This window comes from Amblyomma americanum, chromosome 8 (assembly GCF_052857255.1).
Source record: "Amblyomma americanum isolate KBUSLIRL-KWMA chromosome 8, ASM5285725v1, whole genome shotgun sequence".
Classification (NCBI taxonomy): Eukaryota; Metazoa; Arthropoda; class Arachnida; order Ixodida; family Ixodidae; genus Amblyomma; species Amblyomma americanum.
The window spans coordinates 112,566,146-112,592,197 of record NC_135504.1 but is presented as its reverse complement, the minus strand read 5'-3'; the positions used below and the strand labels follow the sequence as shown (position 1 = coordinate 112,592,197).

The 26,052-nt window shown below is 50.1% G+C and overlaps 1 protein-coding gene across 1 annotated transcript in view; it reads right to left on the bottom strand.

Moving 5' to 3' along the window:
* Positions 1–4,224: 4,224 nt before the first annotated feature.
* Positions 4,225–26,052, bottom strand: part of LOC144102673 (uncharacterized) — a 57,795-nt gene continuing 35,967 nt past the window's right edge. The window contains exons 4-7 of the mRNA XM_077635879.1: positions 21,329–21,456; positions 18,378–18,495; positions 8,563–8,724; positions 4,225–4,287 (exon numbers count right to left, since the gene is read on the bottom strand). Of these exons, the coding sequence (XP_077492005.1) occupies positions 4,225–4,287; positions 8,563–8,724; positions 18,378–18,495; positions 21,329–21,456 (471 nt within the window). The remainder of the gene's footprint in view (positions 4,288–8,562; positions 8,725–18,377; positions 18,496–21,328; positions 21,457–26,052) is intronic.

The window sequence follows — 26,052 nt, the reverse complement described above, 5'->3', positions numbered from 1 at the left end:
TAGTAATAAAGGTGTAGAGCAGCCTTTTCTGGTGGTGGAGAGCATACGAAAGATAGAGGCGTAAGAGCAGAGCTCGATTTTAAGCTGTTGTACATGTGGGGACTATGACAGTGACCTGTCAAATGTTACCACTAGGAATTTATGGCTTGTAACGTATGGTATTGGGGTACCAGAAACTTTCAGCACGTAACGTGAAAGATCGCGCCTCGAAAATGCCATTGCTGAACTTTTATCTGGCTAGATGACGAGACCGCGCTTACTTAAAAGCGATTCGATGCAGCCTATTGCGCTCTGTAATCGGGCATGCACAATGCGCCTGTTGCGTCCGGAACACCATATACAGATGTCATCGGCGTAAAAAGAGATTTCAACTGTAGGAGGCAAGTATTTTTCCAAGCCAACAAGTGTGATATTGAAAAGGGTGGGACTTAAAATCCCCTCCCCCCCCCTTGCGGCACTCCGCGAGATATATGATGCAGAGCTGTTGCACCTTCACTTGTTGACATGAAAATCGTTTTTTCGTGCAGACAATCGCACAGCCAGTTATACATCCGTCCACCAATGCCAATTGATTGTAAGGCTGAGTGAACTGCTTCATGTGTGACGTTGTCAAAGGCTCCCTTCACGTCAAGAAACACAGCAATCATTATAGGCCGCTCTGTTTTGCTGCGTTTCATCCAATTTGGGAGGGCAATGACGTTGTCAATGCTGCTGCGTCCTTTTCGGAAAAGAGACATGGCTGAAGGGTAAATTCCCCTGTTCGTCAGGCCCCGGTTAAGGCGGTAGTGTACAATTTCCTCCATCAGTTTTCCGACACAGCTTAGAAGCGCAATGGGACGGTAAGCACTGAAGTCAATTGATCGTTTTCCAGCCTTGAGGATGGTGTTATAAGTGTTATAGGTGTTATAAACTGAGAGCAGCTGCACCTTGGCCTTACTTCTCAGGTGAGAAAGGGCAGTGTGGCTTACACCGCCCGGTCCTGGGCACGATTTTTTATTGGTTGCTGCCAAAGCCGCGAGAAGTTCTTGCATAGTGAACGGTTCATCAAGGAGGGCAGTATAAGGTGAAGGGGTGAAGCTTTGGAGAGCCGATGGCACCGATATAGTCGTTAATCGAGCAGTGATCTTAGAACAGAAAGCCTCCGCTGCATCGAGACGAGAAATATTCGCACTTACAGCTACGCAGTCAAAAGGGTTTAGTAGGGCGGGCTTACTACTGAGGCTGCGTACAATGCTCCATACCTTAGAGATGATTTCTGGGATCAAGCCTCGCACAAAAAGATCGCCATTCCCGTCTTTGCAGCTTGTCCAAATGACGTTGAATATGTTTCTGTCTGCGCCTAGCAACCCTGATGTCTACTCTATAATTTGCTCTGCGTGCTCGTCTCTCTGCTCTGCGGCGAATTGCTAGAAGTCGCTCATATTGAGCATCTGCAGTTGAGTGCACTTTTGATAGCGTTGTAGCCTTAGTGCTGGACGTTTCAGCACGTGCTAGAGCAGCGATGAAGCTTTCATAATTGAGGTTTGAGATTACCACTTTTTCGACTGTGTCAGCGAAAACTTCCCAATTCGTGTAGCGTACCACACGCCGCTGTGAACTTATGAAAGCACCACTAACCTCTATGTACGTAGGCAGATGATCGCTTCCATGAGATTCTATGTCAACACTCCAGGTTGTTGAAGACGACCGATGATTTGAAATCATCGAAATGTCAAGGGCACTGGATCTTGTACCTTGATAAAAAGTTGCCTGTCGTTGTTGAGGAAAGTAAAATTGTTGCACTGTGTGAAATCAAATAACTGTCGTCCTCTGGCTGTTGAGCTGATGCCTCCCCAAGCAGGATGATGCGAGTTGAAATCTCCTGTTATGGGTGCGGCGTATGGGTACTGCGTACGATATCCTGAAGGCGGTCGACGTCAAAGTTGACACGAGAGGCTATGTATCCAACGATCACTGTGAAGGACATGTTCATGACCTTGACGGTGGCTGCAACATATTCATTCCGTGAGCCGGCAGATATGGGTTGTGGAATTGAGGTGACGTCTTTCCGAACAGACAAAAGAACTTTGCTGACGTCAGAACCTGTCATCGAGTTCAGAACGGTATAGCCTGAAACACGGATAGTAGTACGCAGGCGGGATTCGGAGATGGCAATGATCGAAAAACGGTGCTTCGAAACAAATTGTTGGAAATCGGACAGTCTTGGACGAAGGCTGCAAGCATTCCATTGGAAGATAATGCCCTTGTTAAGGATGGTTTCCACGTTAGGGAGAGTAGCTGGTCTATTGACTGCTGACGCCATTGTGCAAGAGGAGGTGCAGTGAAATCAAGGATTGTTAGGATGGCCTTCGCCACCGGCGAGGAGTGCGGTGTAAGGAAAGCGCGGACAGCCTCAACAAGCGAGCACACTAGGGAACTGGTACTATCGGAGTTTTGGCGAATAAATCCTTCGCGTGGCTGGTTCCAGGTTGCATACTGCGGCTGCCGTGGAGTGTTCACTTTTGTACTCGCTACGGAAGGTGGCTCAACATTTTGGCGCGGTGGGTGAGGAGGAAACTCAACCACGTCCTCAATTCGCAGGTGACTGGCTTTATCTTTGTCCCGCGATTGGGGAGCCTTCTTCCCCGGCAATGAATTTTTCCTGCGGCGACCTGCCCGGATTTGGTTTTGCTCAAGTAGAGCAGTTTTTGCTGACTTATAGTCTATTGTTTGAGTTCTTGTACTTGTAGATGGTTTTCTCCTCTTGGTAGGCAGTGCCGCGGAAAAACGTCGCCTCATGCTGCTTACCGCAGTTAGAACAAAGGGGGTTATCATTTGCACATTCATTTCGGTCATGCCTACCACCGCAACGAGAGCAGCGCAAGGCAAGTCGGCGGAAGCGTTGACATCTGGTGCATTGCCGTGGTGTTTGAATGTACTCGTACACACGGTACCTTGTATATCCGAGAAAAACGTATTGCGGAGTAATTCTTTCGCGAATACAATGCTGATATTTTGTGAGTTTCCAAGTCAGCGGACGGATTTAATCGGAGCTCTCTGTAGCAGCGCTGAGTAGATATCTGATTGAGAGATATCCAGGGGGACACCCTTAATGACTCCCACGCCGCAATTGCTGGGGTGAGGCTCGTAGGCTTTAAAAGGACACTGAGGAGAACTTGAACTTGGCTTGTATCGATAGAATAGCAGCTCCTGATCACAAAAACGCCACTCTTACTGAAAACAAAGCTCATGTAATGTAGAAAATAGCAAGAACGAAAATACAGGTATCGCCGCCATAGGCCAATCTCGCAAGTACAAGCGTGATGACTTCCTAGGACAAGAGGCGCCACCTTGGAGGAATTTTCCTTACTTCATGGAAGACGCGAATCTCTGAGGCTGGCAAAAGAAGGTTGCGCACCGCACCGCTAGCCGTCAGAAATCACGGAGTCTGCGTTTACGTCACGTGTGACGTCACTCCATTCTGAGACGTCATAAGAGTGGCCGTGGCGTCATAAGAGTTCCCTGAGTTTGAATCAGAGCGGCGGGAAAAACTTTTTCTTCTTCGAATCCAAATTTCTTTGAAATAAATGCATCTTTCGCGCACGGATAAGCGGCAACGAAGCCATGAAATGCCGAACTATCAGATTTTGCTAACAAAAAAAAAATCATAGAGTTCCCCTCAGTGTCTCTTTAACTGCAACTCCTGCTATGCTTGTTATTTGCAAGAGGGTTCAGTTGCGTGCGCTGTACGGGTGTCAACTTCGAGAAGGTTTAGGCGCTCGTTGGGACGAACTTGAAGAACGCCGTCTAGAGCCACAGATTCTAAACCTTGTCTCAATATCAGCGGATTAATGCAGGTAATGCGGTGTCAGGAATCTAGTGGCTTGATGACAACCGTAATGTTGCGCTTAGGAGTGTGATGTATATGCGGAGTATCTGCACTCATAAGTGACCGCTTTCAGCCACGACGGTGCTTTGAGGGCACTTCAATAAATCTCTCAGACCCTTCTCCGGACCATGCAGTAGTGTCCATGTAGATGATAGTAGAAGAATCTGACGAATCAGAAAAATCGTCTTGACATGAAGGTAGCGGCAGATCACGGCCTGAGTTGTAAACATCAGGGGTGCGTTGTCTACGAGGATCTGGAAATCCTAGTCCTGATGCAGCTGGAGCAGAAGACTGGTTAAAAGACACCAGGTTTGATGCAGCAGGTAGGGCTTGCACAGCAGCTATGGCCTGCTGAGTTAGGCCTGACGGAAGGCCAGGTGAACAGTCAGGTGTTGAGCCAGGGTGCGGCACCGGCGGAGCTGCACCCACCGCAGGAATCATACCAGGATATAGCAGTGCAGGTTATCTGAACATAAATGCATGATCAGCACTGATGAGAAATCCTTCGCAAAGAGTGGCAGAGACGAGCGGGCACAACCAGACAACTCTTCGCCTTGCCCGTCTTCTTGCTTATAGATTTTGCCACTAGAACAAATGTCCGTTTTTTTTCTAGATTTCTTCATTCGTTTGCACATGCCGAATAAAGAATGGCTCGCGATTCCTAAGATGTTGATTTCGTAAATGTTCTTGCTTTACTATTAGTTCCCGGATATTTTGGCACTTTGTAAGACATTTTGTGTCTGTGTAAAAATTAATAAATGATGCTTTCCGTTTAAAAACTAAGAAAATTAGATTTTTTGAGACATGGGTTTACTATTCTGGCAGCAAAAGAATTGTTCTGAAATGAAGACATGAATGACGCCTGAAAGGTATTAAAGGGAACCTAAACTGACTTTAATCGGCATATTTTAGTGCACCAGATCTGTAGAGGTGGTCTTTCTGGGTGTTCGAGAGAAATTTGAAAGCTCTGCGTGGACCCTATAATTTAGAAATAATTTTTTAAAAATTAGCTGCGGTTTAACTACTGCTGAACCTGGTTAGAGAGCGAAAGCTGTGATGTATCAGCAATCTAGACGAGGCTGTCTGTAACACTTGAGTGCGTTCTGCACACAGGATAGGCAAGCGCCCACCCTGACAGGTGGCAGTTAAGCTGAGATTTGGGCGAGTTGGTAAGCATTCATGGTGGGTAAACAGCGCAACAAAGGCGGGACAAAGGCAAGACAAGCGCTGACTATCAACTGAGTTTATTTAAAAACGAAAAGTGGTAATATATAACGAACGTAAAAATAAAATATAAAAACATTAAAAAAACAAAAAACGACAAAAGGGGTAAACAACCTATGCCATGTACAAGTGCAGATATTGAATTTCCTTGTCACTTAAAGCCACAGAAGGATTGCTGATGCACTTTTCTGCTAGATTATGGATGTGATATGCTTCCATGATTTCTCGCGTCACCTTGTTCTTATGATAGAACACAGCCGCCGCGGTGGCTGAGTGGTTACGGCGCTCGGCCGCTGGCCCTAAAAGACGCGGGTTCGATCCCGGCCGCGGCGGTCGAATTTCGATGGAGGCGAAATTCTAGAAGCCCGTGTACTGTGCGATGTCTGTGCACGTTAAGTAACCACAGGTGGTCGAAATTTCCGGAGACCTTCACTACGGCGTCCCTCATAACCTGAGACGCTTTGGGACGTTAAACCCCCATAAAACCCTATCTTATGATAGAACAGCACTGCTGTCTTCTTGTACAGCGGTTTGCACTTTTTGCAGCGAAACATTGTCTCAGGACCCGGGCCATCTTTTCCTGGTTTTCTTTTATGTTCTTTTTGGTTTTTGCACTTACAACTAGCGCAATAAGCGGTAACATGGCAAAGAGGGTCATTTTTTATTGCGCATTCGTGCTCCATTAACTTCTTATTCAGACATCTGCCTGTTTGCCCAACATAGGCGGCACCGCACTTGAAGGGTATCTGGTATACCACGTTTTCTTTGCAGTCAACGGAGGGTGACACATGTCGAACCTGACAACCGACCATCTTTGTTGTGTCTGCGAGACTTGTTTGCTCATGGCATTCAGTTTTCTAGGGGCAGAAAATACGACATCCACGTCGTACCTGCCTGCGACCTTTTTGAGGCCGTGTGACATGTCATGCTTGTAAGGGACTACAGCCAGCCTTCTTTAAAGAAGAGTCTTAAGAGCGGTAACTCTAATGAAAGGAAGGAGAAGAGAAGGTTTTCAAGAGGGCAGCGTCAGTGCAGTCAAGTGACAGGTGTTGCGTGGTGTCTGATGACAGGTCATGTGACTTACTTACGTCCTCACAATCTGCCCACCGTGGCAGGCGGCAGCTGCCTCATCGGGAATTTCATCGACGCTTTACAGACAATCCGTTCGGCAGTGTGTGTGGCGTGTGTGAACGTAGCCATGAAAAAAAGGAAGCTTTCGCTTCTCGCCAGGGTTAACCAAAGTCTAAACCACAGCTAATTTTTATGAATGTGCCCTTCCTGCTGAGCCTAACCAGGGTCTGCAGTATGCGCATGAATAAATAAATAAATAAATTCTAGAAGCTCCACCAACAGTATTCAATTATCGCTATCACGGCCGTCTTCCGACGCTTCTTCACCGCTGTTAACGATATCGTCTTCCAACCCATCCAGGCTACTGCTAAAAAGAACGTCTTGCTGGGAAAGTTGGTAACTGTACATATCTGGTTACAGGCGCGAAAATAGGCAAAAGGCAGAAAGACGGGACGTAGCGCCACTCACGACTGATTTATTTGAAGGAAACACGTGTAAGATGGCATATATATGTCCATGTTGCCTTCTTGTGTTGTGTCTGTTTTCGCGCCTGTAGCCAAAGAGGTTACTGCTAACTGCATACTTCCTGAAGCTTCTGCCCACCTTATCGGCTGGGACTGCCTTCCACGCACTGATGATCCATTAGCAACACAGTGCGATGTATGATCTTCGGGGGTGTCGCGCCAGTTTGAGGACGTGGAGACCACCAGGTGTAGATTTGTATAGCCCTTTGCTGACCGCTCGTCGGCTGCCCATGTGCAGATGACGATTCGGATCGCGGACGTTGTATGCGAATCCGCGCATTACAGTGCAGCGACACCATGGCAAACCTCCCCGAAATACACATTAAACCCGTGGCATCCCCTCCTTTTGACAGCGTTTTTTTTAATGTTTATAGCTTACAATCAAAGAAGGTCGATATGAAAGATCCAACATGCTTTTCAGGCGCAAAAGCTCGGAACCATGTCCCACACATGAACTTATGGCTAGCATGAATAAGTCTACGGACACCAACTCATCACCGGGTACTAAACGACTCCCGCTCTCATACCTGGATGTCAATCCCCAATGTGCCTGAACCCTGTCTTCAAGACTACAACCCTTGAGAAGAACGTGCCGTCCACCTAAAGAACCGCAGGCAGCTAATCAACGGCTTTCGCCTGCACGGCTGCATCCTCCCTCTTGTCACCATTAACCTCACACGCCAAGAAAAGGATGTACAGTGGGCCCCAAAAGTGTTCAGGCACAGGGTCTAGTAACACGATAGCGTTAAAGGCCCAGTTATCCAGAAAATCCGGCATCGGTTTTGTCGGCGTTGCCGGCGTTGCGAGCGAAGAATCACGATCATGACTATGGCAGGTGGTGCACAGAGACCAACCAGGAGGCAGGTGGGCCACCTAGGTCACGTGACCTTGCGGCGTCTTCACAACCTGCCCACCGGATAGTGAAGAAACTGCCCACTGTGGCAGGTGGCAGTTAATGATCAGTCGCTCGGGAAGAGCAACCCGGGTCCCGCAAGGCCCACCGGTGGCAGCACCTGTCATCCCAAGGTAGTGGCGCATCGCTTAAACTCTGCACCACGGCGCCAGGAGTGGTATGAGGACTCCCAGGGGTCTATGAATGTAAAGTCGAGAATTACCAATTTCGCATATATGGGCGTTAACCCATTCAGCCATCGTGTCGTACCCTTAAGGCGGACCTTAAAGGGGCTGTGAAGCAGCCTCCGGCTGCCGACGCGCGCGAACCAATGCTATAGCAGTCCGCTGCTGACGTAACGAGCGCGGATTAATAATAATAATAATAATAATAATAATAATGATAATAATAATAATAATAATAATATTAATAATAATAATAATATAATAATAATAATTGGTTTTTGGGGAAAGGAAATGGCGCAGTATCTGTCTCGTATATCTTTGGACACCTGAACCGCGCCGTAAGGGAAGGAATAAAGGAGGGAGTGAAAGAAGAAAGGAAGAAAGGGGTGCCGTAGTGGAGGGCTCCGGAATAATTTCGACCACCTGGGGATCTTTAACGTGCACTGACATCGCACAGCACACGGGCGCCTTAGCGTTTTTCCTCCATAAAAACGCAGCCGCCGCGGTCGGGTTCGAACCCGGGAACTCCGGATCAGTAGTCGAGCGCCCTAACCGCTGAGCCAACGCGGCGGGTGCGCGGATTCGGGTGAAAGCCCAGTATCGCAGGCCGCCGCTAGGCTCGGATGCGAGAGTGTCTAAAACTGTATTGGAAATTATCGGCTCGCTTTTGAGGTCATGTACGCGGCATGAACACTCGTTGGCCTGTACTCTACATAATGCTAGCATTTTAGGGCCAACCTCAAACACCCTTTTCAGGGACCCTTTAAGTGTCCCCCTCCAGTTTTTTCCCCTCCTTACCTCTTCGAACAACTCTGGAATCACATAGTCAGAAGTGGCACCTATCGCCGAATGGCCATATGTTAATTGGGCCATGGGGAATTTGTAGGCCACCATGGTTAACGTCAGGGCCAGCACCGCCCTTGGACTGGGGAGAACCATGAAAAGATCCAGCAGCTGAGTCTGCGAACAAAGAAAAAAAGTAGTTGGGTTTTAACGCAGTTAAACCGAGCAGACGTGTGAAAGCATGTGTTTAGCCTGACAGTTTCATGATTTTGCTTTGATGGGTCGTCGGCACGTCTTGCGACGATATTACACTCTGATCGAGGTTAAGCTTATCTTATATGTTCGCGCTGCAGATGGAAGTTGCTAAGGACAACGATGTGCTATGTGCACAGCGCGGTAGTATGTTGCAGTTCGTAGTCAGGTTGAGTAGCCGCAAGGTAGAGAGAACTGTGGGAATTTAAAGCAAAGTAAGTTAGCGTCCTCGGCATCACATCCCTAAACGAAAACTTGCAGTTAATAAAACAGTGTTCAATGGTTTCCGGCGTATTGCACAGACGGCACTTAACAGAACTCACAAGATTGACATGGGATGTTTTTCCTCATCGGACTTTATAGCAATAGTTAAGAGAAAACTGACGCCATCCAATATTTTCTTTCCCCAACTTTTCGGGATCAACGCGGTCCCTTCTTCAGGGGTGACTAAAACGTGTGCCAGCAGCAACGGGGGGCTGCCTGTGGAAAACGTGCATGCTGGACCGCAACGCTGAACCTCTTTTTTCAGCCAGGAGCCATTTCAGTGGGATGAATCTCCAACTAAGGGACATTTATGATGGAAGAGAATTTCTACCGGTCTGGTTTCCACTGTTGATGCGGTGTCCATCTTTGCCTCCTTTTTAGCGGTGTTGTTTTCTGTCAGGCTTCACCGAACCTCCCCGTCCCCGCCCCCCGCGCTCAAGAAAATTGGCGGTGGTTTATCTCTCGCTAAACCTGGAGTGACGTGACAGCTACAGCTGGCCGACTGGAATTTGCTCAGTTGAACTGCAAAGTCAGTCTTTCGCCGCTCCGTTTCGCCGGGCGTTCCTTCATCTTCGTCCCACTTGACACGGCGCATGCGCACAGCTGCGGCAGCTCGGTTTCGCCGGTGTGCCGCACCACCGGCACCAGCTGCTGCTCCGCATCACGTGGCTGGTCACGTGACCAACCAGATGACGAACCATGTGATCAGCCCAGGCGCCGCGCCGCCAGCAGCTGCTCTGCACCACGTGGTGACCAACCGAATGACAGCATGGCGGCGCAGCCACGCTGAAGGCTCGAAATGCTACCGTAATCTAGCTATCGCTACAAAAATATATGACGATCGATTTACCGTGTTAGGCGAGATCCGAATTAATTGCGCTAACGCAGTGTGAAGATTCTTTTGCAATGTTTATCGTCTACCTTCCATCTAGGCCACGTGACCTTGTGACATCATCACAACCTGCCAGGTTTTCACACACACACACACACACACACACACACACACACACACACACACACACACACACACACACACACACACACACACACACACACACACACACACACACACACACACACACACACACACACACACACACACACACACACACACACACACACACACACACACACACACACACACACACACACACACACACACACACACACACACACACACACACACACACACACACACACACACACACACACACACACCTGGACAGGTTGCCACCTGCCAACCGCAAATGGGCCACGTGTCAGAAGCAGGCTTCAGACAAACACAAAACTTCTAAATGCGGGGAATGGCCACTATAAGTGCTAGCGCATAAAAGAAAGATACCAGAGAAGGCATATAAAACAGATGTCATGTCGTATGCGCTGGAGAAAGCGCTCAGGAGGGCTGGTGTAAGTCGACCATTTGCCGGGACCAAAAGCTTTCTATGTTGTGCAGAAAACTCACTCAAGACGGTACAGTGACAACATGATATGAAAAGCCGGGCGATCTATAAGGGCATTCAATGGAATCGAAGGGGAGGAAATTCGATAGCAATTTTTGTTTCACTCGCTACTGTATTTCAATTCCGTTTCTATGCCAATTCCAATTCCGCCGGCCCGATAGACGCGGGTTCGATCCCGGCCGCGTTGGTGGAAGTTCGATGGAGGCGAAATTCTAGAGGCCCGTGTGCTGTGCGATGTCACTGCACGTTAAAGAACCCCAGGTGGTCGAAATTTCCGGAGCTCTTGACTACGGCGTCTCTCATAGCCTGGGTTGCTTTGGGTCCTTAAACCCCTATAAACCAAGCCAATTCCGATTCCGCTGAAATTAGACTTCTATTTTGATTGTTATTCTATTTTGATTCTGACTCTATTCTTATTACATTTGTAATCATAATTGCTTCTCTTGTAATAAGATACTTTCATTCATAATATTTGCTGAATCGTCATTCTTGGCTCTGCGTTTCTCTCCTGCCCCCTACAAGCGCAGAGGGGAAGACGGGTGCGGTTGACAGTTGGCAGGTGGAGAGAGGGAAACCCCAAAACACTGCCTGACACGGCTGCAGGCGGAAACTTCACACGAACGCCGAGTTTTCGCCTTCATCATCAACATCATCAACCTGACTGCGCCCACTGCAGGGTAAAGGCCTCTCCCATGTCTCTTCTAGTAACCATGTCCTGTGCCAGCTGCGGCAACCGTATCCGCAACCGCCAGCTTTCTATTCTCATCCGCCCTCCTAACTTTCTGCCGACCCCTGCTACGCTTTCCTTCTCATGGAATTCACTCCGTTACCATCAAGGACCAGCGGTTATCTTACCTTCAGACTACATATGCCCTCTCTTTATGGCCTTCCTTATGTTAACGCATCAAAAATTCGTAGGTTGCGACAGTGAGGCTGTCTACGAGACTCTACTGTTTTGAGCGCGTCTTATGTGGTTAAAAAAGGTCACGACGTCGACGATCGCCTAAGAGGAGAACGCGCCATTACAATCGGCGCAGCATCGAGCAACACGCTTTAAAAACACGTGGCTGACTGTGACTGCTCTCCACGCCTTGGAAACTGCAAGATTTTCCAGAGGTACAATCCCCAGCTCATGAGCGAGCCATATGAAGCTACGTCATAAAAAGCAAAGGTTCGACGTTTGTAAGCATCCGAACCGTGGCTTTGGGGAGAAAAGAAATTGACTGTAAAAACACGTTGTTCGGCTACCTGGTGCATTGCGTTAGGAAATTAAACCAGGCAAAAAGACGCAGCCTCTTTCCTATCTTCTTCTCGGTTTTCCTGTGCACGTCTTTTTGGATGCTTTAATTTCTTAATGAAATTGACTGTCTTGCAGGCTAATGATGACAGAAGTGACAGAAGGGGACTTCCTTTCTTTTCTTTGTTTATAGATTGATTCTTCCTGTATTTATAGAGAATACTGCAATCAGTTTTCAGTTGTTAGTCAACGCTTGTGAGTCTGCTGTGCGGTAGTCAGTGTCCCATCTTTCAATCGCTGTTTTCGCTATAAGCTGTTGGACAATCGAGTCGGGTTTGGCTGGCTGACCCAGCCAACCCCTGGGCTGTTTACAAATTCTTTTTCCACTCGATCTCCCTCCATGCTTATACTTCTTTCACAAACTGTTTGCAGCGCTGTGAAAGGTAGAGCCCTGTCGTCCAGTCAGGACCAAGGAAGACAAACATTAGTCCCTCATATATTTATGCATTGTTGTGACTATTTTTCGAGAAATTATTGCAATAATTGAAAATATAGTTTCGGATGGTGTTTCGCAAGCACAGAAAGCATTTCATTCACTGGTTAAATTAGCAAACAAAGTCCGCACAAACACAGCAATGCGTAGTCCTGCTGAGAAGTGGTGCTCCCCCATCCGTACACATGGTCCCCGTCTAGTCGGCCGAGTCTCCTGAGCGCAGCAGTTGGAGACTGTGGCTCTTTTCTTACCAGAGATGGAGCCAGAAGTCGCGGGGTAAGGGGGCGGAGGAACACGTTTCGTAGCGAGCGGTGTTCTGATTGGCTCAGGTCGCCACAGCCGCAACTACAAACGTCGCTGCACGGCGCAGCCACGGGATGGCGGCGCATCCACGGGATAGCGGCGCCGCCACGCTGAAGACTTGAAGTGCTACCTTAATGTATCTATCGCTACAATAATTTGTAAATTATCGAATATCTTTTCAGGTTTTGTACGTGGCATGCACACACAGTGGCATTTACTCTGCATAACTGACGCATTTTACAACCACTTTCTGCCCCCTATTAAGTGTAGCCACTCCCTAGGACATGTGGCCGCACCTTTCGCCGCGCTCATTTAGCACCACAGGATGAAGACGGTGCCGGTTAGGCTAGAGAAAGTTCACTAGGTACAGCCCCCGTCAAAAAGAATACAGCCCAACGTGTTTGCTTTGTTACGTCTCGCCTACCTACGACGCGCGGTATAGCCGGCGCGGATGCAACGGACGCCGCGGCTTCGTTCATCGCGGCCGCAACGCCTCCCGCCAAGCGCGTCCAGGCATGTTTCAGTGCCACGTGTCGTCGTGCGTGCGTGTGTGTGTGTGTGCTTGTTTTGCCCACGCTTGTCAAAGCGCGGCAGCCGGGGAGAGGAGCTCCTCAACTGGGAGGCGAGGAGGTCTGACCGGCGCCGGCCTGGCGGACGCGCCCGTCACGCCTGAACATGTTCAAGCGTCGCCGTATCGGATGACTCTTCCCAAGCCGTTCCCTCTTGCCCTCGACTCCGAGGGTATAAAAAAAGACAGCTGCGCCGGACGCGAGAGAGAGACTTCGATTTCGTCCTTCGAGTAACGTGGTCGCCCTGACCGGCTGCTCTTTTGCGATGCCAGAATAAATAAGTTGTTCTGTTGCCAGTCGACTCATCCTTTGCCGGGACCTTCGAATGTTTCCAGCTTTGCCCCAGGCCGCCAGGCCAACGCTACCCTTGGGGCTTGCAACCCAAATGCAACAACTGGTTGCCAGCGGTGGGATTCCGACAACGGAGGCCAGCAGCGAAGATATGCGGTCAACTGTATGCTGAGCAGCACAACGACCATCCGGGAGCAGTGCAACGAGCCCTGTGTGATGACTGGTTGCCTGCAGCGGAACGACTGCGCTGAATTCGTGGCTGCGAGGTTTGGTGAGTGCGGGACTTTCTTCTTCTGAGTTTTGCCAGGCTTTTGTTAGTGTCAGAAACAGAGCTGGTAATTGTGGTTGTCGTTGCTGCCGGGTTAGTTTGCGGCAAGACAATAGTAGGCAGTAGAGAAAGCAGCATTCGGAGCAGCCATGGATTTGAAGTCGTTGCGCAAACCGAAATTGCTGGAGCTTGCAAGAGAGTTGGGTCTTGATGTCTCAGACAAACTCAGAAAACCAGAACTGCTAAGGGCGATTCTTGAGTTGGAGGCTGAGGATGACGAGCTGTCGGAATGCCTTGAGACCATTGAGGAGAGGGAACAAAAAGAGAAAGAGGAGCGCGAACGTAAAGAACAAAAAGAGAAAGAGGAGCGCGAACGTAAAGAACAAAAAGAGAAAGACGAGCGCGAACGTAAAGAACAAAAAGAGAAAGAGGAGCGAGAACGTAAAGAACAAAAAGAGAAAGAGAAAGAAGAGCGCGACCGTCAACACGCTTTGGAAATGAAGCGTCTCGAGGTAGAGATGGAACGCGCTCGTAATGGAAGTCAGGCACACGGTGCAGGAGAACGGGTATCGTTCAAAATGACTGACCTGATGCGGCCGTTTAAGCTTGGAGAGGACATTGGTTTGTTCCTGGTTAACTTTGAGCGAACGTGCGAGAAGCAGGGGTTCTCTCGGGAAACGTGGCCACAGCGCTTGCTCACTTTGTTACCCGCCGAGGCGGCCGACGTAGTCGCTCGCTTGAAGAGAGAGGAGGCAGAGGATTTCGACCAAGTGAAATCAAGTTTGCTAAAAAAGTACAGGCTGTCAGCGGAGGCGTTCCGTCGGAAGTTTCGGGAAAATGAAAAAGGCAGAAATGAGTCATATACAGAGTTTGCCTACAGGCTTATGTCAAACATGCAGGAGTGGCTCAAAGAAGAGAAAGCGTTTGGTGACCACGAGAAAATTCTGCAGTGTTTCGGGCTGGAACAGTTTTATAGTCGGTTACCTGAGAACGTGCGGTACTGGGTCTTGGATAGGCCAGACGTTAGTACAGTGGCTAAAGCCGCCGAGCTAGCCGAGGAGTTTGTGACGCGTCGGGCTCGCGGAGCTAAGGACGGTCAAAAGGGTGAATTTGGCTCCAAGTCTGAGAGGCCGAAGTTCACACCCATGAGAGCAAGGGGGGACACGCGTAGTGCGGATGCGAGTGAAAGCAGTCCGACCGAACGTAAGGAGACGGCGGCAGCCGAAGCCGAACGCAGAAAGCGGTTCGAGAGGAGGCAAGCGCGCGTGTGTTATACGTGCCAGAAGCCGGGTCACTTTTCGGCGCAGTGTCCAGAAACAAAAAGAGAAGTCGTGTGTTTGTCATTATGTAGCACTGACGAGAACATGAAGCTTCTCGAGCCTTACATGCGAGACTTCCTCGTGAACGGGAAAGAGTGCCGAGTGCTTCGTGATTCCGCAGCTACAATGGATGTAGTTCACTCCTCTTACGTAGAACCCGATATGTTCACGGGCGAGTGCGCATGGATTAAGCAAGCCGTGGAAGCTCATAGCGTGTGTCTGCCCGTAGCAAAAGTGCTTATTGAAGGACCTTTCGGAGCACTTGAGACGGAGGCCGTAGTGTCATCTAGGCTGCCCCCCCAGTACCCGTACCTATTTTCGAACAGGTCCGATCACCTCCTGCGCGAGAAGGGGCTTTTGTTTGGTGAGGCTAGCGTTCAGGCCTTAACCAGATCGAGAGTTCGGGAGCTCGCTGCAAAGGCGGTAGTTGCGGGGCCGACGTTGTCGAACAATGAGAAAGGGTCGGAGGCGCAGCAAGCTGATATTCCGAGCACGTCAGAAATGGATAAAATTGAGCCTGTAGCGTTGAAGGCACCAGGTACTGGAGAGGAAATGCCCGACAAGGGAAAGTTAGAAGAGCTTCCGGTCGAGCTTCCGGGACTAGGCTCAGTGACGAACAGGGAAGACACGGATCAGGTCATTAGTGACTTACTCAGTAAAGCACCGCTGTCGCCTGAGCAGAAAACCGAACTACACCAACTCTCACAAGAGTTTCAAGGTCAGTTCTCTGAGAGGCCTGGTAGGACTTCTGTCCTTACTCATGATATAGAACTTACCTCGCCAGAGCCAGTACGATCCAAGGCGTACCGGGTGTCACCCCGCCAGCGCGATATTATGGAGGCTGAGGTAAAGAAAATGCTACAGCTCGGTGTTATTGAGGCGGGTGAGAGTGATTATACCTCCCCTTTGATTTTAGTTGAGGTACCGGGCAAGGAACCTCGTCCTTGCGTCGACTACCGCAGGCTTAATTCTATCACTAAGGATCAAATTTATCCGATCCCTAACATCGAGGAGCGCCTTGAGAAAGTTAGTAGCGCTCAGTTTATTTCCACCCTAGATCTTGTCAGGGGTTATTGGCAGGTTCCACTTACAGAGGAGGCTAGTAGGTATGCGGCGTTCATTTCACCAATGGGAACATTCCGTCCTAAAGTTTTGAGTTTTGGTTTGAAGAACGCGCCATACTGCTTTTCAAGCCTCATGGACAAAGTGTTGCGGGGACAGGAAGAATTTGCTTTACCGTATTTAGACGACGTAGCGATATTCTCCGCATCCTGGTCTGAGCATATGGCACACTTGCGGGCAGTGCTAACCCGCCTGCGCGAAGCGGGCTTGACAGTCAAAGCTCCCAAGTGCCAATTAGCACAGGCCGAGGTTGTATACCTCGGTCACGTGATTGGACAGGGTCGTCGCCGCCCCTCTGAAATAAAGGTGGCCGCTGTGCGAGACTTCCCGCAACCGCGCACGAAGACCGATATTCGGTCGTTCTTAGGTGTCGCCGGCTACTATCAGAGGTACATCCCCAGGTACTCCGATATCGCGGCTCCCCTGACGGATGCTCTAAGAAAAACAGAGCCCCAAACAGTCGTCTGGAGCGAGACAAAGGAGAGAGCTTTTAGCGCCCTAAAGAGCGCCCTAACAAGCCAGCCTGTGCTACGATCGCCAGACTATACCAAAGGGTTCGTTGTTCAGTGCGATGCTAGTGAGCGAGGCATGGGCGTTGTACTGTGCCAAAGGGACAATGGAGAAGTGGAACACCCCGTCCTGTATGCTAGTCGTAAGCTGACCTGTCGTGAGCAGGCGTACAGCGCCACCGAGAAAGAGTGTGCGTGTCTCGTGTGGGCCGTTCAGAAATTGTCATGCTACCTAGCCGGCTCGAGGTTTATCATTGAGACGGATCACTGCCCTCTCCAATGGCTGCAGACCATCTCTCCCAAAAATGGCCGCCTCCTGCGCTGGAGCCTCGCTTTGCAACAATATTCCTTTGAGGTGCGTTACAAAAAGGGGAGTCTCAACGGTAACGCCGATGGCTTAAGTCGAAGCCCCTAACGTAGGAATCCGCCTCAAAGTTGTTGGTTACTGATGTTTTCTTCCTGAGGCAGGATTTTTAACATATTGCTTTTGTTTAGTGTTTCAAAGTGATTATGTGCTTTCTAGTGCAATTTTCCAATTTGTGGACGCGTTCTGAGTGCTGCTTGACTACTGTAAGGAACTAGGCAGTAGTATAAAAGGGGAAAGAGCCTGGCAGAGCTTAGTGAGGGTTGTCTCGTGCTTGCTGACTGAGCGGTTGCGTTTCGGCGTAGTTCTAACGCTTGCTGGGAACGAGCACAAAAATGGCAACTCTCCCGAAGTGACTTTACAGTGTCCTATGTGATCCTGAACCCGAGAACGAGGCCTTCTCTGTGCGCTGCGCTCAAGCAACGTCGAGGGACGATCGGTTTCGATTACGAGCATCATCGAGCGACATCCCTCTGGACAGCGGATGCAGTCCCCTGACCATCGGGATCTCCTTCTCCCGGCGGGGCGGTCTGTTACGTCTCGCCTACCTACGACGCGCGGTATAGCCGGCGCGGATGCAACGGACGCCGCGGCTTCGTTCATCGCGGCCGCAACGCCTCCCACCAAGCGCGTCCAGGCATGTTTCAGTGCCACGTGTCGTCGTGCGTGCGTGTGTGTGTGTGTGCTTGTTTTGCCCACGCTTGTCAAAGCGCGGCAGCCGGGGAGAGGAGCTCCTCAACTGGGAGGCGAGGAGGTCTGACCGGCGCCGGCCTGGCGGACGCGCCCGTCACGCCTGAACATGTTCAAGCGTCGCCGTATCGGATGACTCTTCCCAAGCCGTTCCCTCTTGCCCTCGACTCCGAGGGTATAAAAAAAGACAGCTGCGCCGGACGCGAGAGAGAGACTTCGATTTCGTCCTTCGAGTAACGTGGTCGCCCTGACCGGCTGCTCTTTTGCGATGCCAGAATAAATAAGTTGTTCTGTTGCCAGTCGACTCATCCTTTGCCGGGACCTTCGAATGTTTCCAGCTTTGCCCCAGGCCGCCAGGCCAACGCTACCCTTGGGGCTTGCAACCCAAATGCAACAGCTTCTAAGCTGTTTAGCGGGGTTTCCTAGCACGTCAAGCAGTCTAAACCTTGGTTTGAGGACGCGAAGTTATTCCGCTCTCGAGAAATTTCGAGAAATTGCGGTAGATGAGGATGAATAACGAGGCATACAGCAGGCCTTACAAGCAAACCTCTTGGGCCGTATACGTTTGACGGGGTGTGCGTATTGCCGTAAAAGCGCCAGAGCCTTCACCTGTCCTCTTTGTTGAGGCGCTGGCTAGCGGCTGAGCCCAACTATCGCACTGGGACGTTGTCAAACACAAGCACGCTTACCATGGTCGGCTGGAGCTTGTCATCGATGTAGCAGCTGGCGTTCCACGAGAACACGCACTCCACTAAAGTCGGAACACGTGGCACATAGGGCGTCAGCAAACCAATCACATTCACGAACCTGCGGCGTATTAATTGGCTGTACTCCATATCACACGCTGCTACCACTTGAGTACAGTTTATGAACGCGAGATGACGGCTTCCGCAAGTGCTCTCCTCACGCGCTCGCAAGTTAATCACATTCGTGTGAAAACTGCTGTCATGTGTGGTCGCTTTTTTTAGACTTGTGGGAGGACGAGCGCGATGAGTCCGCATAGAAATGTCCGAGAAGCATCCAAAAAGTCTTTTCTGTCGGGGCAGGCGAACTATATTGGAAGCGAGGCGCAATAGTTTTACAAAAGCGCGGTTCCCTTGAGCACACACACAAAAAAGAGGATTCCCAATAAAACACACGTTATGTGAAGTATACCGATACATTTTTATACATTCGGTCTCAAGCAGAGGTGAGCTCAGAGCTATAATTTTGTTTATACGATGTGCGCATAACATCACATAACAGTAACCGTGATCTAAGAGAAGCTGTTTTTAAGCAACGTTGAAATTCGGGCTTTTTGGCTCATACTTCGGAACACTATTGCGCTATTGCTGCGAAGCTGTTTTTGTCTCGAGTCGAGGGTTGAGTGCTTGACGACATGCAAACGATACTTGCGGCTCCTGCCACGAGCAGCATGAAAAAAAAGGAAGGGAGTAGCATAGCGTATTCGGTTCCAGTGTAAGGCAGTTTAGGCACGATTGCTCGAGGCCAGCACAGTGATCAGATATGCTGAGCGCTTCAGAAACGGCCAGGGTGTTGACGATTCTAAGGAAAATGGCTAAACTAAGCAACGGGTCAGTTAAACAATCGGCGTGAATCAGCGGCTGCTTTGCGCTGGCCCTTCCTACGCTCTCGCTACAGCGCGGCTCTTCTGACTTCTTGTGGCTACGTGGGGGGAATTTGCTCGTCTTCTGCCACCCATATCGCGGGGGCACAGCTTGGAGCGGGGATGGGGGGGGGGGGGGGGGGGGGGGAGCGGGCGTGAACCTCGTCCGAGATGGCAGTTCCGGAAGTTGAAGGTTCGCCCTCTACTGTTTGTCGCCGGCGCTGCTGCCGTTGCTGCGAGGTCTTTGTCCCTCGCAGTTTCTCGGTTTGGCCGCCGATCGGCATCTCTCTCGGCGGCGATGTATTGGCCTCGTGAGCATGAACGCGATGAGCGTCTATTATCGCGTTAGCTATAAGAAGCACACTACCCCTGAAAAAGTGCCGTCGTGCTGCGGAAGCCTCTGTGGAATGTAGGTGTGAGCGCAGCGGAAAGGGAGAGGGTAAGGCGTTGAGCCGTGAAGCACAGCTGCCAGGAGAGGAAAGAGGGGAAGAGAAGGAGCGCCGCAGACAATCAGAGATAAGAAGAAGGCGAAGAGGGGAGAGGGAGTTCTCCGTGTTATAGTTCTCCCGGGAGCGTATACACAGGTTAAGTTAGCTGACTCGGGCCTACCGAGTCGAGAGGCAGCTCTACCCTCTATCCCACCCTATGGCGCCGCATCCACGCGAATCCTTTCATCCCCTCATAATAGGAGCCGCTAGCATCAAACCCTCATCGAGCCTCTTGCACCCTGTGCAACCGCCCCATCGCCACCCTCGCCCACATTCTCTTCCATTGCCCGGCGGATCCCCTCTCGCGGGGCCTGGAGCACCTCACCAGCTGGATGGACAGTGGGAGACCCTGCTACGCTCTGAGGACCAGGTCCGGCAGAAGACCGCTACGGACCGGGCTGCTGGCGTCATGGACAGTAGGGACATGAACGTTTGAGTGTAGTGGGGCCGTTAGGGGGCCCAGGGGCCTGCGTGCCCCAAATTCCTCTTTGTCAACAAAAGTGTTTACCATTGCCACCATCTGCTACAGCCTACAAGACATATTCTGCTCGAAAAGCTATCTCGAAGGAAGGAACGCAGCACACGCTACTGATATTTTTTGCTGCAGTACAGACCTTAGCTTTAATTAAAGAGGCGGGTTCGATTCCGGCCACGGCGGTCGCATTTCGACGGAGGCGATATACTAAAAACCCGTGTACTGTGCGATGACAGCGCATGTTAACGAGCCCCAGGTGATCGAAATTATCCGGAGCCGTCGGCTACGGCGTCTCTCTATAGCCTGAGTCACTTACGTTACCCCATAAACCAAGGAACCAGTCTTTAGTCTTAAAAACAAAGGGGCCGTATTAGTTTTAGTTACTATTTAGTGCTAAAACGATGCTAATGATGAGATGCTCAGCTGTAGCTTGCTTGAAAATTTCACCGGCTAAATTGGTGTGGCTCCTGATGTACATATGTGGCGTCCGTTGTATATGAAGTGTGAAGGGTGAAACGACAGATAGGGCGAAGGACGACTGCGCATTGCTTAACGCTCTCCTTTCCTCAGCGTCCGAGTTCCCAAGGCCGAAACCACACTAAGCTGATAACAGGGCGCCTTTTCTCTATCCCATACCTTTGTCATCTGTGTCTTTCAGATAGTAACAGCGACGGTGTGTTTAACAGAAAGCTTCCAGATCGTCATTGAGGATACGCGTTGCTAACAATGTGAAGGTGCGCGAGATGAATCAGGGCACTCGGGAGGAGAAAACCCACGCTGGACGCATGAAACATTCCTCCGATGCTTTTGCTCCACATGCATCGCGTAGCAAAGCCTGCATTACTCGCAGAATATGTCTTCCGTAAGAGCACAGCTACGAGTACAGTGCTTGGCATGCTGTTTTGTGGGAGCGATGAATGCCTAGCTTCCTGGAACCTGTCAGTCACTGGCAGTCTTTTAGTTTATAGATGTTTATGGATGTATGCCAAACTGCCTGAGATCACTGTATGCACCGAATACGGACGTAAGGATCTGACTGGTAAGAAAGAAGCAGTCGAACAACATGCTTACTTGTCAAGTTCTGTGAGGGCGTCCTTGATTGAGTCGACATTGCCGGGAAGAGGGCCGACGTCAAATACGAAAAACAAACGCATCTCGTTCTCCGGATAGTGGGCCGCTGTGAGGGACACCTTGAGCGCCTGTAGAGCAAAAAGAAGCGGGCTTAAAGTTTACGCTTCAATCTGATGGAAACAGCGTTGTTTCACAGACGCCGATCATAGCCCTTGGTTTGACGGGATGTCATTCGGTCTTTTAAAGCATAACGGTAGAGGCCTACATGAGTGACCTATCGAGAACTTGCTCACCATCTTGAAACCAGCATCTATGGTCAGTTGTTCTGAGTGAAGAAGAGGACGCGCAGGAGATTTCAGTGAAATAGCTTCAAGTAAACTGTAGAACTGAAAGCAGGACGTTAGGACTAAAAGTATGCGCGAAGGAAAACAATTTCAATACTGTGGAAGGAAACAGCAGTCTACGATAGGCAGCGAGGCATTGGTGGTGGCTACATCTGTCAAGGGAAGAAGGGTCTGCAGATCCAGACCACGAGAGTGAAACAGCCAGGAGAATTCGAACGAGGTGGGATGAATTTGGCAAGCGTTCTGAGGTCGTAAATAGCTGCCTACAAATATCACTCAAGACAAAACCACATAATAGTTGTACCATGGCAGAACCTGCCTGCACGCCACAGACGTCTGTAAACTGTAAAGAACAAAAATTATGGGGTCACTTCAGTCGCCCTAAGAATGGTGTGCGGTAGATTCAGATATCAAAATTTTCGAAGCTTCTTTTGCAACTTTTGGTATGTTTGCTTCAGTTTCTTTCCAACTGCCGGTCCATCAACCGTCGTTTTAAGAATGCCAGCTCCAGTAGCAGGTATCTGCTATGCTGCGATAGTGCCGACGTTTGCGTAATCACATTTTTTGTGATCTTTCATTTCGATTTTTGTCGAGGCTGCTGTCTAGAACTAGGACGCTCACAATCCGGTGAACATGGTTTGATGACCTCACAATGACCTCACAAGGTCACGTGGCCTCACTCTACCAATAATGGATTTAATTGGCACCTGCTTCAGGGGGAAGGTTTGTTCACAATCCGGTGGCCAGGCTTAGACCTGCCATGGTGGGCATGTGGGTGGATTACTTAAGGTGACGTGACCTCTCTCGACCAATCACTGCGGCCCATCAGGGCAGGTTGTGAAAATGTCACATGGTCACGTTACCTCTCAGCGAATTTTGTAAAGGCGGACATCGGTGGGGTTTTGGTACAGCTCTAATGCTATCGGATTAAAAATGCTTGAAAATGGATTGCGTACACTATAGCTAGCTGTGGAAAAAAGATAATTGGAGGTCAGTGGTAGCGACCTTTGTCCTGCAGTGTAGCTTGGCTGATGAGGATTGTTACCTGCACGGCGCGTTACAAGTCCTAGCGTGAAACGGCGTCCGTCTCCTAATTTCAGCTAGCTAGGACGCCATCTGCTCTGATTTCTTTTTCCTGTGCACTCTGCAGTCTTGTTCCCTCAATGTTACACTTGTTATTCATCTTTTAACCGCTCGCTGCGCTGTCTCATGTTTCATTTTGGGGCGTTTTTTTTATTTCAGGTTGTGATCTTATTACAGGGCTATATAGGCAAGTGACACCAGTTGTAGTAGTCACTCCCTTTAGCGTTGGCTTTTATAATTCTGGAACGCCCGTCATTACACGGTGTTGGGAAATATCGTTGAGTAGCCCTGCAAGAGCAGTAGGCAGAAGGCGCTGCCCTCCGCGCCCTATAGCACCTGCCCAGCATTGTCTGATATTCTGCTGTCAGTTTCGTGAGTGTTCTAAATGAATTGAATGTATGAGAATGAGTCAGTGAAAAGACGATACGTGAGCTCCTTCTTAGCGGTCAGCTGACGTACAGCTGGGGTTTCAAACGAGCGACTCAAATTTTAATCAGTGGTGGTTTGGCACGCTTCTCTGATGACCCTCAAACAAAGAGAGTCTTGGGAGGCATGAACTTTGCGTCGCAGTGGTATGGTGCCCGACGTACGACAGTTCGCGGCCAGTCAGCTTGCGAAGTCGACCCCATTCTTTCGCGGTGGTGGCGGTGGAAAGCCTTTATTGAAAAAAGAGGTGAGGCTCTTTAAAGAGCACAACAATGGGTGGAGTCCTTATTCCGGGACCCCTTTTGGTCGAAGCCGCCAGCTTAACCTTGGGCCTGAAGGTCCGAGCAGACAAGCAGGGCCGCCTCCCATTCCTCACTGGTAAGGTAGGGGTGGTGGGAGAGAGCTGAGTGGCGCTGGCAATTCAAAACCATGTGGTAGGTGTCAGTCACCTCCCCACAGTGTTTGCACCCGCCAGTGAACGTGGGGTCGAAGTGTTTTAGTACTGACGGGCACAGCATTGTATTCGTGAATAATCGGAGTAGAACGCGCTCATTTGTTTTCCCCGATCCTTTGCAGCGGCTGAATACAGGCGATGCCTGTCCTTATAATAGGATGTGATATCCTTGAAGGAGAGTAAGCAGCTCCCTTCAGGTTGCAGGTGCTCAGGAGCCAATGGGAACGCCCGGCAAATGAGTGCTCGGGCCGCCGCGTCTGCAGCTTCGTTTCCTGCTGGGCCCTGACGGCCCGGAGTCCAAATTATGCAGCGGGGAGTAGGATCGGTACCAAGGCTGCAGTTCCTTAGTATTCGTTCAGCTAGTGGAGTTATCCAACCAGCCTCATAATTGCAACACGCCAAACGCGAGTCTGTATGATGTGTTTGGATTTTGAATCGGAAGTAGCTACGACGATGGCAACTTCTTCAGCTTGTGTTGTGCCTGGGGCCCGAGAGGAGAGCCCATCCACCTGTATTTCTTGATGTATGACCGCCGCGGCCGTGTACCACCCCTCGTGGTTGGGCCCGGCTACATCAACGCATTACACAGCATGTTTGTTGGCATATTGGTGCGCCAAGGCTTCCGCCCTAGCCTGACGACGACCACTCTGATCTTCCTTATCCTACTTTGTGGGGAGGGGTCGAACACTGACGACTCGCCTTCAGATTTCGGGCACTCGGATCCGCTCCTGAGTGTGAAAAACGTGTTGAATGTGAAGCCGGGCTAGCATGTGCCGACCCGACCTCGTTTGGGCTGGCGTGGTGTATTGATTTGTGAGATAGGCTTCCTTGAGCTCCTGAAAAGTGCTCACCACTCCCAATGCAAGAATTCTCTTATTGGAGGTGGAGAAAGGAAGGTCAAGTGCCCTCTTCATCATTTTGTGGAGTATTACCTGTACTTTGTCTTCTTCGTGCTTCCGCAAGTGTAGTTAAGGAACCGAATAGATAATTCGGCTGATTACAAAAGCACGGGCCAGCCGCACGGCATCCCTGCTTCGCAAACCCGCTCTCTTATTCGAGACGCTGCGGTCTCCAACTTTGCGGAGTTTGCGCAATGCTGTGTCTGCTCTATGATTATGGATGAAGAGTACGAGAATTCGAATTTCTTTTACCTCATGTATGGGGCCACTTGTTAAGGAGAGATGTATTGGGGTAGTGTGCTTAGGGAATGCACTAAGGTGCACAAATTCAGACTTGTTCGGTGCGCAATGGAGCCACAGTGCCCTGCGTAGCGATCCACTACGTGAGCGGCTGTTCGTAGGCATTCCTCCATGCGCCTTAAGTTTCCGTCTGTGGCCCAGATCGTGATATCATCTACATACAGCGCATGCCGTATGCTTTCGATACCCTTCAACTGGTCCGGGAGATGGAGCATCGCCAAATTAAAGAGTAGGGGGATAGCACCGCGCCTTGTGGTGTCCCCCGCGTACCCATTTGATATGGACCAAATTCTGCCTCTTGGATTCTGATAAGTGCGGCTCGATCGGTCAGATCGTCTTTGATATAGTTAAATTGTTGCGGCCACAGTTAGTCTCATTGAGGTGTGTCAGTATGACGCTGTGTTTGATGTTGTCGAAGGCTCCTTTCAAGTCCAAGGTCAGGACGACCTTGTCATTACGTGGGTGTTCGACTGGTTGTATTATGTCTCTGTTGAGTTGGAGGAGTATGTCTTGTGCCGACTTATGTAGGCGAGAGCCGAACATAGTGTCTGAAAATGTGTTTCGTTGTTCCCAGTATTTGGAGAGCCTATACCGCATCATGGTCTCCATCAGCTTGTACACACACGAGGTGAGCAAGATAGGCCTCAAGTTGTCTGTGCTGATTTCCTTTCCTGCCTTAGGGATGAAGGTTACCAGAGCTCGTTTCCAATCAAAGGGGAGCGGGTTCTCGCCCTTCCATATAGAGTTGATGCATTTATGAAGGGCGTCATACGCCTGGTCAGAGAGACTGGTCAGCAGCTTAAGTGTGACCTTGTCCCGACCAGGCGCAGTGCCTCTCCTCATTTTACCTAGGGCTGTCTTGAGATCAAAGAGTTGGAACGGTTGGTCCAACTCAAGATTATCTTTGCCTGCGTAAAGATACTCCCGACCGCTAGGGTCCTGTTTGCAGCAGATATATTTGTCCTTGAGTGTCTCTGCGAGTTCTGTTGTGCTGCCCTTGAAATTATGGGGTGCTCGTTGTAAGTGGCGTTGTGCTTCACCCCGGTCTGCGCGGGGTCTATAAGGCTGCGGAAAAGCCTCCAAGTGTTTCCCCGGACATCTGCCTGGCAGCCGCGTTGCAGCGATCTATCCAGTTGGCGTGAGAAAGCTGGGAGGCATACTGAGCTGCTTTGTTAGTGACACCTAGGATGCGCTTCTTGCGTGTTCTTTCGCGGAGTG